A 14,999-nucleotide genomic window follows, 5' to 3' on the forward strand; every position below is an offset into this window, starting at 1 on the left:
TTTTCAGTTCTGTGTCACCATCTGACGTGAAGTTCAGTCTTTTGGCCTCACCAGATAAATGCGTTTCTTGACAGACCAGTATTGAATTAACCCTTCTTTTTTTTTTTTTTTTTTTTTTTTTTTTTTTTGCTGATAGGAACATATCAAAACCCATTTTCTTAATGTCTTCTTTCTACCTCTCAACACAGTTCATCAATACCTTTTCTATTCTTCAACTATCCAACATTCACTCGTGATGCTGCGGCTTATTTTGTGGACAATTAACAATTATATCAGTTCAGTTTCAGCTCAGATTTCTGCTGATAAATACACAAAACGACTGTAAGAAAGTCGTAAGAGGTAATGGTGGATGTCATGTAAATGACTGACTATTCAAAAACATTCAGTTAACTTGTGAACGGTGGGTTTGGTCATAACGGTTGATACTTTAGCTGTGGCTTGCAATGGTTTATTCCCAAAAAAATTCCCAATCATATTAGACATTTTGATTATATTACATAACAGCTAATATTAAAATGATTGTAGTTAATGATTAAAAAAAAAAAGTGTTGTTTTTTAAAAAAAAAAATGAGTTCTGTTAAATAGAGCTTGAAATAATGAGAAAAATAATTGATTGACAGAAAATAATTACCTGGTGGCCACGAGCATTTGGAAATTTAATTTAATTTTTTTCTTGTACGCTACATTTAGTTGAATATCTTTGGGTTCTTGTGGAAACAACACATCCTGTATTTAACCACTAATGCACTGTGAGGTTTATTTTATGAGGTCAACATCACATTGACTTGGAAATTGCTGACTTTTTATATTTGGTGCAAGATACTCTCGTTGTGTTGTACCAGCCTTTACGCTCTCTGTCTGTTTGGTTCGCCACATAGTTCCTGGTTAACTCATTAACATTATGTTGTCTAACGTTGTGAACTATTTGAAACATTGCTGCAAGCTCATACATGCTCATTGTTAACAAGGTTTCTCTTCCTGTGTGTCTTTTAGGAAAAAAAACCTTCCTCAGTGTAACAGCACTTTGGACCTAAAAGAGATTAATAAATGTAAGTCGAAACAGTAGCCTTGACTGATACCCGGAAATATCACGTTTTTATTTTGTTGTTGTTTAACCCTGCAGCTAAAACTTAATGTAACACGGTAACTTTTCTCCACACAGACACTGTGGAGTTTCTTTTTTTCAAGTGAACCTCTGCTCATTCTCTCAAAACAAAATGTCCCTCATTCCCCGCTATTATTAAATTCAGACTAAAGATTTGCAAAGAGATTACTTGAAACTTGCAACTATTTCCAAATTGCCAGTCTGCAATATTTTGAAAAAGGCCAGTTTACACCAAAGCAACTAGGCTTTGATGTAACATCTGCATAACTCTGGACTTTAGATTGAACTGCTGATCTTCAGGCTTTTTTTGGATCTGAATATAATTAGTCTGAAATCATGAATGAGGATAGTTTTAGTGAGTCACTTGCAACAGGTGCATTTTTAGTCCTCGTGAAAACATTAAAAAAAAAAAAAAATAATAATAATAATGGGTAGAGAATGAGAAGCCGCCCATTGGTTCTTGAACAGACGACCCAGTTCTGCCCTGTTTTGTCAAGTTTCTTCCGTGTTTTTCTGGAGCAGTTCTGTCCTGTTTGTTTGACAAAGGGCAGTTTGTTTGTTGATCTTGTTTGAATAACTTCAGCCACAGCTGTTCCTCAGATACATTGATAGGGTGATACTCTTTTTCTCCCCCCCCCAAAAAAACTTTGCCATTTCGATTAGGTGGCAGCTTGTATCTGACCCGACCAGCTGTTTTTGCTACGAGCCGATCGACTGTTGAAAGAAGTCCTTTTATAGCGCCGCCCATTAGCAGCTGAGTCCCAGGTGACACGGTCAGCTGGCTTTACTCGAGCCGAGACAGGCCTGGTCGCGCTGCTGCAACGTTCGGAAACCGTTTGGTCTTGTCGTAAATCTTTTTTCTGAACTTACTGTCACCTTGCGTATTCACCATTTCACCATCATAGTACTAAATGTGACAGTAGCATTTGAGATGGCCTCATTTATGGAAGCAAAGACCCATTTAACCCATCTGTCCTCTCTTTCATCAGATTTGTACACAGGTCCACATCCGCCTCCCCATGCAGATCTCCATGAAATGAATAAAGCACCACAGCCTATAACGGGACCCCCCCTCCACCCCCCACCCTGCCCCCTCCCCCGGCCTTTCACAGGTAATGCTTCACTCTGTAGTGGTTCTGTAAAGGTGCCGCTCTGCACCCACTTTTGCTTCTCAGTGAAAAAGGGCTGTAGTTACTGTCTTTTTGTAAAGGAAATGAAGAGCAGATCACACAGCAAATAATCATTAGCATTACTATGTTCACTTTGACGACTGCTACGAAGAGGGTGTCTCCCCCATGCATCAACATGCCTCCTGGGCAGATTGGATCACAAGTGGCCAGCTTCACACCGTCTGTTTCCAGCTGGCATTTATGAGTCTCTATGCGTCCTGAGTGACGACTGGAGATGAACTCTCACTTCCTCTCTCTGTTTGCAAATGAACAGGGATCGTTAGCATTACTACAGCCTCCTTAACGCCTGCTACGAAGTCCATTTCCAGTCTCGTCACCACGTTGTCTGCAACTAATATATCGTGCAGCAACTCCACAACAGTGGGTTTTTTTTTTTTTTTTTTTTTTTTTCAAACCTGTGGTCCTCATTTAAAGAGTTCAGTCAGATCCAGAAAGTGCTTCACTTTGTCAGGTGTGTATTACAAATATGAGAAGATAGTATGAAAACAAGCTGAATGATGCAAATGTTTTGTTAAGTGTTGGCCACCTGTCTACAGCACATCTTCACCTTTTTACTCCACTCTTCTGCTGTTGCTATCACTTCCTGTCTCTTGCAGCCCTCATTCCCCCCTGGGCAGCCCCCTTCTGTTGTGTTTGCCACCCCACCGCCTCCACAAATGAACCCAACGTCACAGCCCCGTCAGGTAGGCCTACCCATTTGCCCCCCGACCCCACTGTGCACCCACAGTTTGGACTGCTACATCCCAGAAAAAGAGACAGTATTCCTCAAATTAATAAAACCTTTTGCTAAACTTTGGTGCAAGATTGAAACCTTTTCCTCACTAGTTATTGAGTTAATTCTTGTGATGCGATGTACATTTTTGACGAGTACAGACAAAATTGTCAGGATAGAAAGCTGAAGTACATTGTCAAGGTCTTTTCTTCCTGCTGCTAATGTTCCTGTGTGCAAGTCTGGCAAAACTGCTGCTCACTGGTGCTCTCTGAAATCCCCCCCAATGCAAAATAAAGTGCACAAGATCCTGAATTATGTAGCATTTCTGCATGTGTTTGCCTACTTCTCACCAGTTTTGCACCATTTAACTGTCATTGTCAGCGCGTTTGCGCTCTGCCTCAAAGTATCACAGCTTTGCTGTATCTGCATCGGCACCTTTTAAACTCTTTTACTGCTTAATGCTCCTGATTAACTGGACTGGATCCAAGCTGCTCCAGTTATATTTATGAGCGTGATCAATAAATTCTATTTTTTAATGTTTTCTATGCAGTCTTAGTTATAGGTATTTATCTTTTCCACAAAAATTGCTGCATTTATGAAGTTGTGTATTCTTTTTTTTTTTATAATTCGTTTAGTAACATTATCATATTGTAAACAAGTTATTAAGGAAAGACCACTAAGTTAAAAAAAAAAAAATCAAGAAAAGTCGGCGCGAAGGGGGTCGCTTTCAGAAAAACCTCCTGTTTGATGTCCAGAAGCAGGTTTTCAGTGAACCAGTGTTTGGTGCAGAACTGAAGGAACCTGTTAGTGGAGAGTGAAGCATGGACCTTGAGCTTTTGTCTTTAACCTCTGTCCTGTCTGCCTCTCCTCCTCTAGTTTACCCAAGGGCCCCGGCCTATACACCAACAGGTACTAACAGCACAATTGACTAAAATGGGGGGAGGGGGAGTTATCTGTACTGTGATGTAGTGCTCTGACTAAATAACTACAAACATGTGTGTGAACAATCCTCCACGAGTCAGAGATTAATTTAAGTACCACTAGTGTGTTTTGACCAAATATCAATAACATTTTACAAATGAAACAAGTTTTTTTTTTTTTAGGAAATCTTCACATACTTATTATGTATTTATATTGTTATGTATAATATAATATATATAATATAATATAATTATGTATTTATTCTTGATTTTATGTGATGATCAAAATTGGGACAAGAATATAAAATGTGCCTGATGGCAGAGAATATTAGTTTCCAGAAATAAGTATTGAACATTATGTCAAACTATTTCAGAACCATTTTCATTTGATATTCAATTCGCTGTGGTCCAACTCTACTCAGGTATTCAAATCCTGTTAATTATATCTGTAGTTAAACATAAACATTACGTTATTACTGACCTATGTAAAGGTACACCTGAAATGTCATTTAAAAGGTGACAAAAAAGTGATTTGTATGATAAAACAAACCCATTACCACCTGTCTCTGTCGGTGGTTCCTGTTAGTCTGAAGTCTGATTGTCATTCAACGAGGCCCAGTTTACTGGCACTCTGCATGCTGCGTGTTAATTCACTGCTTGGCTCAGAACAGATGGTTTCTGGGCGGTTCGCTCTAACTGATTGTGGTGCTTTTCTTTTTCTCACTCCTTCTCCCACCCTCTCCTTGCTTCCATTTGATGTGTCTGTATGTGATCTGTGTTTGTGCTGCTGAAGGGAAGCTTCAGGTCGCTACAGGTAACTCACTTTTCTCTTTCTTCCAGTTTTTCCCCCCTTACCTGTTTTTTTTTTTGTTTTTTTTCCCTCTCACTCTCTTGAGGAGTGCATGTGCATGTGTCTCATATCTGGCAGCATTGTGCTTTGTTGGCTTGGTGTCATTTTGCTGGCTACGGTTAGCTCCCAGGCCAGCAGCAGAATGTCAATGAGGAGGCTCTGAATGAACCAGCATTAGCTGCTTTATCTCTGCTGGCAGGCAGAGCCAATATGTTTCCAGTTGGAGTCTAGCCACATATTCATGGACTAACTATGAGCCGAGCTATCAGGGTGGACAAGCTAGCTTTCACTCAGACCAAGACATGAAATCATGCAGGGGCATTTTGTTTATGTCAGAGGTTTCAGAACGGTAACTTAATATTTTCTGTCACTTGTCTGTCATTTATGTTTATTCCCTTTTTCCTCACCTTCTGGTCTGTCTCCACCTTTCCTCTCCTCCACACTTCTCTTTCATCCTCCACCGTGGCCTGCCGTCCTGCCGTCCTGCCTCCTCTTCAGCCCTACTACACCAACAGGGCCAGCCTGCCACCCAACAGCGGGCCTCGGGGCGTCCAACCCAGCAGTGCCCCGCGGCCTGTGACGCCTACCCACGTCTACCAGGCGGGCCCTGGCTCCCAAATGATGATGATCCCCCAGCAACAGTTGCCCTTCCCCAGCTCACCACAGGGACCTGCCTACTTCATACCGGGACAGGTAGGGGGGCACAGACTGGGCTGTTTTCAGCAAGTGATGCTGCTTAAAACGAGATAGTAGAAGTTGTTGAACTGACATAGCCCAATACCAATACAAAAAACTGATGTGTTGCCATGCTGTCAGTTTGTAAGAAAGGAAAATATTGCTTTTATTTTTGTTGAGATCGATTCTGTAAACATGGCATCCAGGCTTGGTGACTCAAACTGCCCTAAGGTTTAGTGTGGTGAAGCAAAGGAAAAGTACTCCTGACAAAAATGCTCACTAACAAGGATTTAACAAATTTTCTAACAGAATTTGATAGAAATAAACATTTTGTGTGCATGAGAAGTCTTAATTATTTTTCTTCAACTCATGGAAAATGGGAGCAAAAACAAAAGTGTAATTCTGTTATTTTATTTTTGTGCAGGTCTGTGTGTAAACTCAGTATTTATATAGCCTTGTTGACTGCACCTAATGATTGTGTTTTCCCTCTGCGTGCCCTCTGTGCTCCCTCTTCTTTGTTTCCTTAGTACCGGTCACCAACGTATGTGACCACACCCCAGCAATACCCAGTCCCAGCAGGCACCCCCGGCTTCTACCCAGGAACCAGCCCGGCTGAATATGGTACTTACGGTAAGAGGCTCTACCTAGGGCCTCGTCTGCGCCACTCGCACACGGAGAGACACAGCAGCACATCATGAAGCCGAGCAGTAGCATCTAAACCAGTGATTGTCTTGTACACGCCATCGAGACCTACATCTTTCTTTCGTGGCATTTTTGAGCCGGCCAAATATATTTTACAAACAGTGCGGTGATGCACAATGTCTTCATGCACTGTTAAAATATGAAATAAACATGTTTTAGTGCAACTTGAGTTCAAAACTTAGGGAAATAAAAAAGGCGGACTTATCTCATCCTAACCCTGTTTGCGCATGCTCAAATCAGATCCAACTCCTGATGCAACGTTAGTTTTGGCCGTTACTGTCATGACAACACTTGCAGCAACGGCTACTGCACAAGTGCTGAATCAGGGAAATTCTGTGAACTTTTGGGTTGTCACCCATTTTAGAAGAACTGATAACCGACAAAAACAAAGCATAACACTTGTTAATATAATATAAGACACAGCATGGCAAGCTGGCAGGAAAGAGGCTCTAACGGAAACAGGACAGGAACAACACACCACCCTCATGATGATCACGCAACCTCTCAACTCCATTTTTATGTCGTCTCAGCAGTCCTTTTGTTCTGGCACAGGTTAGTTAGTCGGGTGTAATTAGACCCAAATTCACTACATGAATATATGGATCTATGTCCTAACAGGTGTATTCTTTGGGTCAAGCTTTTGGAACAGACAATACAAAAAGTCCATCCCACTTAACCGCTGACAACCACCGACCGTGGCTGAGCAAACCATAATGTGAACCGAGTTTCCAGTCTACATTCACAGTGAAGAAAACTGAGGCTGTGAGCAATAGTCTGGTAGAAACTAACTACAAGTCAGTGATTACTGCATACATTTTATTCAGGGTTAAAAAAAGAAAACAGCAACTTTATGCACTAATTTGGCGAATGTTTTTTTTCAAAGGGCCCTCAAAATGTTATAAATGCTCTTTTTTAAACCGTGGGTGATAAAGATTCCCACCCCGAGTATTTTTAAAATGTCCTACACTGGCTGCTAAGAATCTGTGTCCAATTATATACACATAGAGATGTTCTGCTTTACAGAAGAGAGAGAGAGTGTGTGTGTGTGGGTGTGTGTGTGTGTTGTGTGTTTTTACAAACCAAAACCAGATCCAAATTGCAATGGCCAGACTGTCAGTTGTGCAGTGACATTCAGTAATCACCCAGCGAGGAATCAGCATAGAGGACTTTCTCTCGGCCTACATAGACCATAATGATCATAATGAAACGCAGCTACAAGGCATGTTGTGTTGTCAGCAGTGGGTGTGGCTGCATTCTGGAAAATGTCAGAAGCTGCTGACGTGGTCCAAGCAGGTTTGGTGAAAGTGGAGCATCACAGCTTTACATCTGCACTGAGCACTACAGATTGTTATTCTATATGCAACAGTACGAAAGAGCGTTTCTGTCCTAATTTCAAAGAGTGTCCTCATCAAAGTTCGAACACAGGAACTTATTTTTTTCTCTTCTTGTTTATTAATTCCAAACAAACTCTGCTGTCATTACCTCCCACCTCCTGCCAAGCACAGTCCAGACCGACTGCATCTGCCTGATCACATGTGTTGTGACGCCCTCTAGAGGCGACTGTGTGTCAGTGCAGCACAAGAACTGCTCATGTCCTGAAACAAACTTGCTGACCCCCCCACCGGCAGGCATCTGAACTATGTGATGTCTTTGTCAAACTGTAGCTCATCAGCAGTTGAATGCAGAGGCCTGAATGCAGACCTGTGAAAACACAATGCTTTCTATCAGACAATGTCCTGCTCTGTACACCCCACTGTACAATATACCTCTGCAAGCATGTTTTCCAAAAATGTTACTTACTACACACAAAAGAATTGGGTGAATCTTTAGTAATTATAAATTCAGGTTTTGCAAATTAAAATGCCGGCATATTTAAACTTCTGTCTAATGTTTTTTAGATCGTTTGCAGTCCTCAGGTGGATTATATGAAGGCGTGTGTCTGTAAAAGGTGCCAGTTATCTTAAATTTGCTGTGTGTTTTAGAAGCAGTTTGAGGAAGTGTAACTGGATCTTTTTAGCCCAAGTTGACATAAGACAGTGAATTTTGCTGTCTGGACTGAGTTTGACTTGATTTCACCCATTTCATGACGAAGTGCATCTGTCACACAACTTTTCCAATTACAATCATATGAGCATTTTTCCTCCAGCAGGCACTTTCATCAGAAATGTCAAACGGTCAAGTCTCTTTTAAGTTGAGGGCCACGCCACCCCCGTTTTCTAAATATCACTCGTAGACTGTTTATAAAAGTGTTCGTAGTTTCCGGCTTCCGGCTCTGAAAAATGAGGCCGATGCGGAAGTGCCTTGAGCTGTAATACCACCGAGTGCCGCTAGAGCTCGACTCCATGAAGCCTCTGGCTCCGTAGACGCTCATTCAACTGGTCTCGTGAAATTCTCCACGAGTTATCTATGTTTTGTTAAAGTCGCTCCTTTTTATTCGTTTTCTGGGGGTCTATCTGAAAATAATCCGTCATTAATTAGATAATAAGTCTAAAAAAACCAATGTTTTTGGGGGCGTGTCTGATTTGACAGATTGACAGGCTTGTGGTGCAGTCGGGTACGGCTATCGGTGGGTGGGACGTATTATTGCCAGTCTCCCAATCAGATCAGTCACATCCCTCCAGTTCGGCCAAATATGGACACGACCGGCTCCAAACCGCTCGGGACCAGCGAGAAGACTCCGGACAAGTTCAGAACTCGAGGCTTCATAACAGCGATGTCACAGCTGTGGTTCCACTGCTTGGGTTCCACTCCTCTCTGGTTCCACTGCTTGGGTTCCACTCCTCTCTGGTTCCACTCCTCTCTGGTTCCACTGCTTGAGTTCCACTCCTCTCTGGTTCCACTACAGTTTTGCAGTTTCTGAAGCATTTCAAGGGTCTCTGTTGCCGATACACTGAGCTTGACACAAAATTTGATGTACGCTTTCTTCTCCAGTTTACTGTATGAAATTGCGAATGTGCACATGGCAGAGGTCACAAAAACATGATCACTCAAGTGCTGAAGTTGATCAGAGTTCTAATATAAGTTGTAGCTTCCTCCTGCTCCGGGCACGTCGCTGCGCTGCGATCGTAAGCCAAAGGGAACCGTTTCTGAACTTTTTGATCACACCTCTTCTACTGGACTTAATATTCTTTTGTTGTCTATTGTCCCATCACACTCTTCAGAGGTCCGTGCTGACCTGAGTTTGAGAAGCATTATTCTTATTTGCTTAAACAGTCCTTAACAACTCTAAACTCTGGATGAAACAGAACCACTTGGTTTCAAATCTGTTCTTGCAATACATTTAATTTATTATCGGAACACTGTTGTACAATTATAAGTTGACCCCTAAAGGGGGACATCGCTGGCTCTGTAAAGAGGATGTGTCACTTCGTTTGTTTATCGGTGGGACATTTTTGTCGCCGTTTGTTGTCCACTTCATGCAGTGAGCCGTGTTGCAGTTTATGCTACTTCACCCGTATGTCTGAGAGTCACATAGCATGTCACCATGTCAGATGGCACATGACCTTAAACAACTGGTCGAGTGACAATAAGGCGGCTCTCCCACTCTGCCTGGAGCCGGACCACTGTTTGCTTTGGGAGGGCGTGTTGACGGCGCAAGGCAAATATTCTCTTCAGGACTCACTGTGTCCAGAAGTTCTGGTAACTGCATAGTAACAACCTCAGAATACCATTAACCCCCCCACCCCCACACACACACACACACCCCTCCCTTCCTCCTCTCCTGTGCTGTAAGTGGTGCAGTGTCTCTGAGTCCTTTTCTAGCTCAGGTAAAAACACTCATACACAGTGTAGTGACTAGTTTTTAACACTCCTGCCCACTAGGAGAACTCCCACCGCATACATACACACAGGGCCCACCCCTCCCCCCTTTGTATTGGGCTCTGATGTCTTCACCTACACAGATCAGATAACCTGCACAACCGAAAGGTTTAGTTTGCCTGCTATTGCTCTCTAGAGGAGGGGAAAAGGAGGGAGGAATCAGGAAGGTCAAAGGGAGGAGCGAAACGGAGAGAAGAGGGAGGGCCGAGCATTAAAAGAAGTCATTCTGAGAGGGCACCTGTAGAGAAGACAGGAACCAGTCAGAGAGGGGGTTTGAAGAGAAACCCCCTCTCCATTTTTCAGGTTTTGCACTCAGCGGTCATTCAACATGGGGAACCGTGGGTCTCAAGAGCAGCAGGACTCGGAGGGTAGGTGTCGTCTAGAGGTGTGTCTCTTTGCAGCCCCCCCCCCCTCACTTTGCTTCGTGAGTCATATCTCAAGTCTCCTATTTTCCTATTTACAGTGTCAGGGATCTGTCTACAAAACGTCTCCTTCCTCCTCCTGGCTTTCTGGTTTCAAGAATGTCTCCCCGGCTCTGTCCTTCTGACTCTGTCTTCCCTCCCTTTTGCTCTGGCGCTCACTCTTCCCCCAGCCGGCGTGGATTTTTTGACTATATTTAGGCCGGGCTGCTCCTGGTCAACAATGTTGACTCAGTAATGTGACTTAGATTGAAATGCATGCAGGAGGGGAGAGAGGCAGAGCAGGAGCAAGCTGCCCCTTTGCTCAAAGAGAGGCCTCTTCAGTCTTTTTTTTTTTTTTTTCCCTCTCATCTCATCTCTTTTTTTTTTTTTTTTTTACCCCAGTTCTGTGAAAGTGAGCTGCAACTGTAGAGGAGGCCAGTCCCAAGGCCAGGTAAAATCACTCAATGGTCGGGTGTCTTGTTGACATTGAGCGGTTGGGCTAAAAGAGTTAGTTTGATCTTTTTGTGTCACATTGGCAGCAACTTTTTTGAAAAACATTATGAAATCTATGGCCTTAAGAGATCGGACCCACTCGTGTAGCGAGACGGACTGCTGTGTCATCGTCTGACGGCCTACCTGCAAGCTCCCTCCAGGTGCCGTTTCCGATGTGGGTAACTCAGATTAAAATCAGCGAAAGACGATCAGAAATGGTGAGATGCAGACTGAAGTAATGATATTTTTTTTTATATAAATATAGTTTCTATTATGGACTGGAATATCTTAATAGTTGAAAGTATCAATATTTCTTAGTAGCAGTAAAAAATAAACTGATGGAAATGCAGCAGCCGTGGTATTTTGTGGTATACATTGAAAATGATCAATGACAGTTACCTGGTACTTGATTATTAAGCTCTTATTCTGCATGTAGTCATTGGTGAGACAAGAATAGACTTGAAATGAGAAGGAAATTAATAAATCAGTCAACTATCAGGAATCTGCTGGCAGACAGTTTGATTACGACAATTTGTTTTGTTGGTGTTCTTGGTTTAAAAGGAAAAAAGTCAAACTTTCACCGTTTCTAAGTCCTGAAATGTGAATAATTGATGATTGTCTTTGTCATGTATAATATCTGCTCTGTTTGTTGTATAAAAGAGGTCATTTGTTTATGCCACATTGGGCTGAAAGAAACGAATACCAGTGTTTCCCTCTTTTCTCTAACGTTTTATAGGGTTCGTTTGTTAATTGGGACATTAGTGTGCAGATGAATTGTGTTTTAGTTTTTTGGTGGAAACCCTTCACATTTGGTCAGATTTACTCAGTGGAGCAAAATTCATATTTGATTTAGTAGATAAATAGCGGATAGTGTCAAGTGCTGAAACAGTCTAACGATCTGTGAGTCGCAAACACAATTAAATAACATACCGTCATGGTTTGTGCTAAAGTTTTTAATCCTAAGTGTTAGAATATTGTTCAGTAATATTATTGCAGAGTTGGTCTAAATGACCTTATCATGGTTTAAACTGGAAGCTGATACTGGATTGGTGGGGCAGATGACTGAAGTTGGGAAGTAAAAAAAACAACATACAATATTGATCATTTTGATGTGCAGTACTGGCCGAAACTGTTTTTCGTTTATGTCTTCAACATTGCATTAATTCAGTATTCTTATTCACATTAACAATAACTTCATGCAGTGGACAAAAAAGTTTGATAAGGATCGTAAATAACAGCTGTGAAAGAGATTCAACATTTCTAAGTTCTCTCTTTTCTGATGTTCACAGAAATATCGACCGGACTCGAACACCCAAACGTAATCATTTCTGTTTCGGTTGAATTGTGTTTTATCAGCTGATGTGTTCCTAAAGTGAAGCACATCCTCATTTGCCAGTGAAAAGACTTGAGTCCTTATAAAAGTGTAATTACCTCAATGTGACGACATTATGACTTCGCAGTGACCATAAAACTGCAGCTGCTGAACTGCAAATCATGGACAACTTCAACCGTCACATTTTACATGCAGCTTTCCGAACTGCCTCGAGGTAGCCTCACAGGACTTTAGTCAGGACATTAGTGACATGGACACTAATGTCATTGTGTAAGCGCGGGCTCGGCACCGTCTTTAGCGAACGTGCGTGTACGTGAGGCTGATGTGTTCTGTACCGCAGGATTAAATCAGTATGTGTTGGTTTACATTCTTCTTTCTGTCTGATCCACAGCAGGGGCCTACTACCCCGCACAGCCTCAGTTCACCCCCTCGGTGCAGGCGGCACCCGTCATTATGAACCCTGCCCCTCAACAACAGCAGCCACCACCTCAGCCTCCCCAACACATCCCCACTAAACGGGAACGCAAACAGGTACAGTCAGCATTCCTCCACACAAAACACGTTTCACATTCAACTGCTCACTGTAGCTGGATCTGTTGTCCTCATAATTACAAGTAATTCGACTAATAAGTAACAATTCGTGAGCAGAATAATGTGCTCGTAAACCGAGAATAGGCCTTTCACATCGTTCAACTTGTTTGAAATAGTTCATAGGACGGTACCGCAGTTTTAAAGGAACAGTTCACCTAAAATGGAAACATTTTGTCATCAGCCCTGTTTGGAAAATATGTTTTATCAGTGTGTTGTGTTATATTAATTCCATCTGAATACATTTTTTACTTGTGAAAAACTCCAGAAACTCGGTGGTTGTGTAACTACATGTCATATTTTGAGTGCATAACTGCATGGAAAGTGACACACATGACAACATGCAGTGTAAAATGTATCCGCAGGGTGTACTTACAAATGTACCAAAAAATTGGGTGAGAAACGCTGAAAGTAAATTTATTGGCATTTTAAAGGCTTGGAGATGTAAACTTCTCTTGCTGATTGATTCAGTGCTTAAGAAGATTACTAATATGTTCTGCACTGATTAAAAACTATATCCCCCCCCTAGATTAAGACTTTCTCTTTGCTTGCTAAATTCCTGCAGGAAACAATGTGTTTAGTTATCCAAGGGGAACTCCACCTGTGTTTCACATGGACAAGTGTCTTCACAGGTCTTCAGGAGTTCAACTGCATATATGTGGAAAAAAAGTAGTGCGAAGCTTTAAGTGTTTCTGAGGACTGTTAGAAGTTCTGGGAATGTTGAGTTAGAAAGACGTGAGCTTACTTCTCTGTTAAGGACTAAGGTTTGAAGATACATTAGGAGCTGCTAGCACATCCATCTCTGACCAAACTTTCAGTGCTTAAGTTGCATTGAGGGTCATGTAAATGGAAGAATTAAACAGGGTAGAAGATGTTTTTTTTTTTTTTTCCTGTCCATTGTGAGAACAGTGGTGTCATTGAAACACTCTTTTTAACCTTTTAAATCCTTATAAACGGGGTAAAATGCATTATGAGAGGGCATTCAAGGATCAGTCTTAAACATGAGCCAAAGACAGTCGAGTTGGTTTAAAAACTCTATTAAAATTGATCCCACTGTAAAGTAATACTGCAGCTTTTTAATCCAGTTACAAAATCAGTCAGTCCCTCCAGGGAATTCAAATCTCGTGATCGCTGTAATTAAAGCAAATTCGACCAACCTCTACAATGTTTGGAGGGGCTTTCAGTTTCGCAAAATTCCCGCCATTTCTTGGCAGTAAAAGTGCTCAGTCGAAGCTGTGCTGAAGGTATTAAAGAACTAAGTAAGGCTTTCCGAACAGACGTTGCTTTATCAACAAAAATAACTCCTCATTACAGTCAATGACAGGGTTGATGGGAAATGTAGTGTTATCATGAGAATCAGCCACAGATCGCTGCACTTTCCTCCGTCAGTCTAATCATCACATAATGTGCTCAATTACATGAGTTTTATACAGACTTCCAGTTCCATTTTGCACTTGTTTTTGTGCATACAGTATGTGTTGAATTATTATTACTATTATTATTCAAAAAGCATTTAAAGCAGTTCTTTTTCCAGAAGATGCAGCCTTTGTGTTGTACATAACAGCCACAGCCTGTCTGATTTATGAAGCTTTTATGAGTCAGGATCTCTTTTGTAACTTTGAGCTCCAAAGCTCTGTAAGCTCAGCAAATACAAAAACATTTCCAGCTTTTATGATGTGCACCATGCTTATCATCAAGGGAAGTGATTATGTATGATTCTTTCTTTGAGGTAGCGGTCTAAAAAAAAATGTTTTCCCTCAAATTGCAATTTTTGTTATCACTGCAATTCCACAACAACAAAAATTACATAAAATTTCACAAATAGCATCAGAATTGTTTTGGAAAAGACGCTGCCAAACCAAGCGTTCCTAATCGCAGCATCACAAGATAATGCCCTGGAATCCTGGAGGGACTGAAGAATATACTTCACAAGCTTGACATTTTAAGTCAGTGCATGAAGGAAGGTCGGTGGTGGAGGTGAGGAATGTGGAAAACGAATGTGCTGCATTGACCCTTTCAGTGCAGGAATCAACATCTCCCTGACAGTAATATAGAAGTATTAGTATTATTTCTCTCCTAGTGATCTAATGACCTGATGGTGGTGAGATTATTAAACCCAGCTTGGTGTGTTTTAATCTCTCTGAAGAAGATTCTTGAGTCTGGACGTTGAGATGATTTTGCTGATTGAAGCAGACAGCGATGAGCTTGAACT

The 14,999-nt window shown here is 41.7% G+C and overlaps 1 protein-coding gene across 1 annotated transcript in view; it reads left to right on the forward strand.

The window, feature by feature from the left end:
* Positions 1 to 2,126: 2,126 nt before the first annotated feature.
* Positions 2,127 to 14,999, forward strand: part of LOC138197023 (eukaryotic translation initiation factor 4 gamma 1) — a 32,401-nt gene continuing 19,528 nt past the window's right edge. Inside the window, 8 exon segments of the mRNA XM_069147478.1 lie at positions 2,127 to 2,171; positions 2,173 to 2,217; positions 2,892 to 2,978; positions 3,884 to 3,916; positions 4,721 to 4,741; positions 5,276 to 5,470; positions 5,980 to 6,082; positions 12,591 to 12,730. Coding sequence (XP_069003579.1) covers positions 2,142 to 2,171; positions 2,173 to 2,217; positions 2,892 to 2,978; positions 3,884 to 3,916; positions 4,721 to 4,741; positions 5,276 to 5,470; positions 5,980 to 6,082; positions 12,591 to 12,730 — 654 coding nt within the window. The 5' untranslated portion in view covers positions 2,127 to 2,141.

This window comes from Embiotoca jacksoni, unplaced genomic scaffold (genome assembly GCF_022577435.1).
Source record: "Embiotoca jacksoni isolate LCO1_2020_lvr unplaced genomic scaffold, fEmbJac1.0.p SCAF_14, whole genome shotgun sequence".
Taxonomy (NCBI): Eukaryota; Metazoa; Chordata; class Actinopteri; family Embiotocidae; genus Embiotoca; species Embiotoca jacksoni.